Below are 3485 nucleotides of genomic sequence, written 5' to 3'. Positions count from 1 at the left end.
TTCTCTACAATCTGTGTGTTTGGTGGAAGAGGTGAAGAGGAATGAAGTTTGGTGAATATTACAATACATTTTTGACAACTTTTAAGATGTAATTAAATCATCAATCATGCTAAAAGCAATATAATTTTGAAATAATAGAAAGTGTGGCAAGAAAGACTTCCCTTTTCTCGCATATTTAACTTTTCAAAGCTTCCCATTATTAAATTAATGCCCTCACAGCAATTCCACTTCATAGCATTACAACTGCATTAGCAATTCCTGCAATTTTTTTTTATTGTTAGTATTTCAGCAAAAGCAAGAAACCCCCATATTGGTCTATGAAAAAGATGAGCACTCAAAGGTAAGGTCTCAGTTTTGAATTAATTTGGAATGGGGGAAAAACAACAACAGTGAAGACACGTATGCTTACATTAATAGTTGATTCAAATCATTTTATGAAATCATCAAGGTACCTCCTTTTCACTCTAGTCATTATTCTGGTTTCTACGTAATTACTCAATCAAATGATAAATTATTTTATAGACGAGCCTTAGATTTATAAGCAAAAGACCCTGGGTAGATAGCATAACATGAATCAAAAGCTTAAAACTACATCTCTTTCAAAAACCAAGACGTAACTGTTACTGCAAATGCAATGCAAGTACACATCATTAAAGGCTTCCCACTTCTTTAATTAAGACTAATGACACAACTTAGAGGATTTAAGTGTCTGGAAAATCCCAGCTATGTGTGTTAGTTATTCCCAGTCTTGTATGGGTTAGAACAGGCCTGGAGAGCCTGGTAACATCCAATAATTCATGTCATTGGATTGTATTTTTATTGTATTAATTCGAATTTCGGATAAAAAATCTTCTACTTTGACCTAACTTAAATTAGAATCATGTGAAAATTTTTCAACCCTAATCTAACATTGTAATTTTTAAGTTGACCCAACATAACTCAAATAAACCTAAAATTATCTATCATTTTCACTCTCCTAAGTGTTTTTAGTATTTTAATTTATTTATTAAATTATTTCAATCTATTATTAATAAAATTCATGATATAATAGTTTATCTTGTTTACAAATGATCTTTAAAACACGTCAATAATTTTACTAACTAAATCAAATTTTCATTGTTGAAAAATAAAATGAAATTTAAATAAAAATGAATAATAATATAAGTAATTACAACTATGTAAATATATAACTATATGCAACTAATAAGAATTTCAATTTATGTTGACATTGGTCTTCAACATTTGTATAATTTATTTTTTAAAAATTTCAATTAAAGTAACATTTGATATTGGTCAATTCAGATCATATCAAATTAGTTTCATGTCAACCCTAACGTTATTTTATTTAATTTTGAGTCGTATCAGATTGACCTATAATAAATTTCGTGTAAAAAGACTAAACTTTAATCTGATTTTTTTCATACCGCATCATATCAGGATAATGAGTTGTGTAAAAATTGTCACCATTACCTCATATGATAACATTTAACATTTATAGACACCATTTGTTAACATTTATTTAGCATTAGCTTCTTTTGTATCACAAAATTAATGGAAAATATTTAATTATAGTAATTAGATGAAACTTTTAAATGTGCCTGTTATGGAGTCCCAGCAAGACTCATTCTTCCTCTCACAAGTGGTCAGAATGGCAACATTTCCGGCAGCCACTCTATTCCTTCTCTTCATTTCAACATTTTCCCAACTCCATTTCACTACTTCAAAGCTTTCCGGACTGACTCTCCAGCTCATCCCCAGGGACTCTCCGGAGTCCCCACTGTACCCTGGAAACCTTACTCAACATGAAAGACTCCAAAGATTGATCAGATTCTCCGATGCCAGGGTTGCCTATTTGGAAGCGATTTTTGCTCGAAATGCAAAGTTTGCCCCTGATGAGTCGATTATTATTTCTGAGTATCGTGATGATTTCTATTACATCGTGTACCTCGGGATCGGAACCGCACCTGAATATATGTTTTTGCTACTGGACACAGGTGGTGGCCTGATTTGGTCACAGTGCCAACCTTGCAAGAATTGCTACAGACAAAGCATGCCCATATACGACCCCTTGGGATCATCGTCTTATCGAAAACTTTCTTGCGATCATCCTCTTTGTGTAGGTGATAATAATTTCTTCAAATGTGTCGATCAGAAGTGTGTATATGACGTTAGCTATGGTGGTGGAGCTAGAACAAAAGGTGTTGCGTCCTGGGAATCATTCACAATTGGAGCTGGAAATAGAGTTTATCTTGTTCAGAATATGCTCTTCGGGTGCTCTGATGATACTCACAATCCTAATTTCGAAAGAACTCAGCTTTCAGGAATCATGGGATTCAGCTTGTCTCCAGATTCACTACCTTCACAATTAATGGATCAAATCGGAGGACGATTCTCATATTGCTTTCCCCCTTTCCTTGAGGACGGGAATTTTCCCAGATATGTAAAATTCGGAGATGAGATTCCTCAACTTCCCGGAAATATTCAAAGCACTAACTTTCAAAGACCTCCTCCCGGATACTTCTACTATTACTTGAAGCTGATAGACATAAGTGTTGGCTCACTCCGGTTAGACTTTGAGCCTGGTCTCTTTGACATTAGGCCAGATGGCAGCGGCGGGATCTTCATAGACTCTGGGACATTGATGTCATCAATTGATCAGTTTACTATTGGCCGCAATGCGTATGCTGACGTGATGGGAGCATTTCAGAATTATTATGATGGCCTCCGCCTTCAGAGGATGGGCCAAGTTGGTGAAGGATTTGATCTTTGTTACAAGAACCCACCATTGGATTTTCCCGGTTTCACTACATTAACCTATCATTTCGAAGGAGCTTCGTACTTTGTGGAATGGAAATATCTGCATTTTTTTAATATTAAGCAGGGATACTTCTGTGTTTTCTTGAAGCCTGCAAATGGGTTCAGTATTTTGGGATCCTGGTTTCAGCAAAACAAGCGAATCATTTATGATCTCAACCATTTTTCCCTTCAATTTTATGATGAAAATTGTAAAGATGATCCTGCTCCATGATTTCCTTCTTTATTTTGTATTCTGTATCCAGAGTGGCAATAAAAAATAACTTTTTAGAAACAATTATCAACAATCAATTCTCAATTGACTCTTGGGTAGAAAATATTGGAAGAAAGTTTTTACATTCACAGCGTCGTTATTTTACAAACTTTTAGTAATTAATAATTGAATTATGTAGCTGTGTACATAACTTGATTCAAATTATAAAACCTAACTGAATCACTCAAAAATTACAGTATAGTTTAGTTTGATTTGTAAAATGATTTAGTTTGGATTGATAAATTTTTAAAAAATTATTTTCAGTTTAAATTGCGGTTTAACCGATTTTTAGATTGAACCGAACCTTATTTAAAAATATGTTATTGGGTAAAAATATGTCAAAACAACTTTGTTTTGTCCATTATTAAGTAAAATATGTTATTTTGTCAATAAACCATAAATTCGATTTATAGATTCA

General features: G+C 33.4%; 1 protein-coding gene across 1 annotated transcript; it reads left to right on the top strand.

The window, feature by feature from the left end:
* Window positions 1-1648: 1648 nt before the first annotated feature.
* Window positions 1649-3028, top strand: LOC123194000 (aspartic proteinase nepenthesin-1-like). The gene has a single exon (XM_044607139.1). It carries the CDS (start codon window positions 1649-1651, stop codon window positions 3026-3028), a length of 1380 nt encoding a protein of 459 aa, XP_044463074.1.
* Window positions 3029-3485: the final 457 nt, after the last annotated feature.

This window comes from Mangifera indica, chromosome 1, assembly GCF_011075055.1.
Source record: "Mangifera indica cultivar Alphonso chromosome 1, CATAS_Mindica_2.1, whole genome shotgun sequence".
NCBI lineage: Eukaryota > Viridiplantae > Streptophyta > Magnoliopsida > Sapindales > Anacardiaceae > Mangifera > Mangifera indica.
This window is presented reverse-complemented; position numbering and strand designations above follow the sequence as displayed.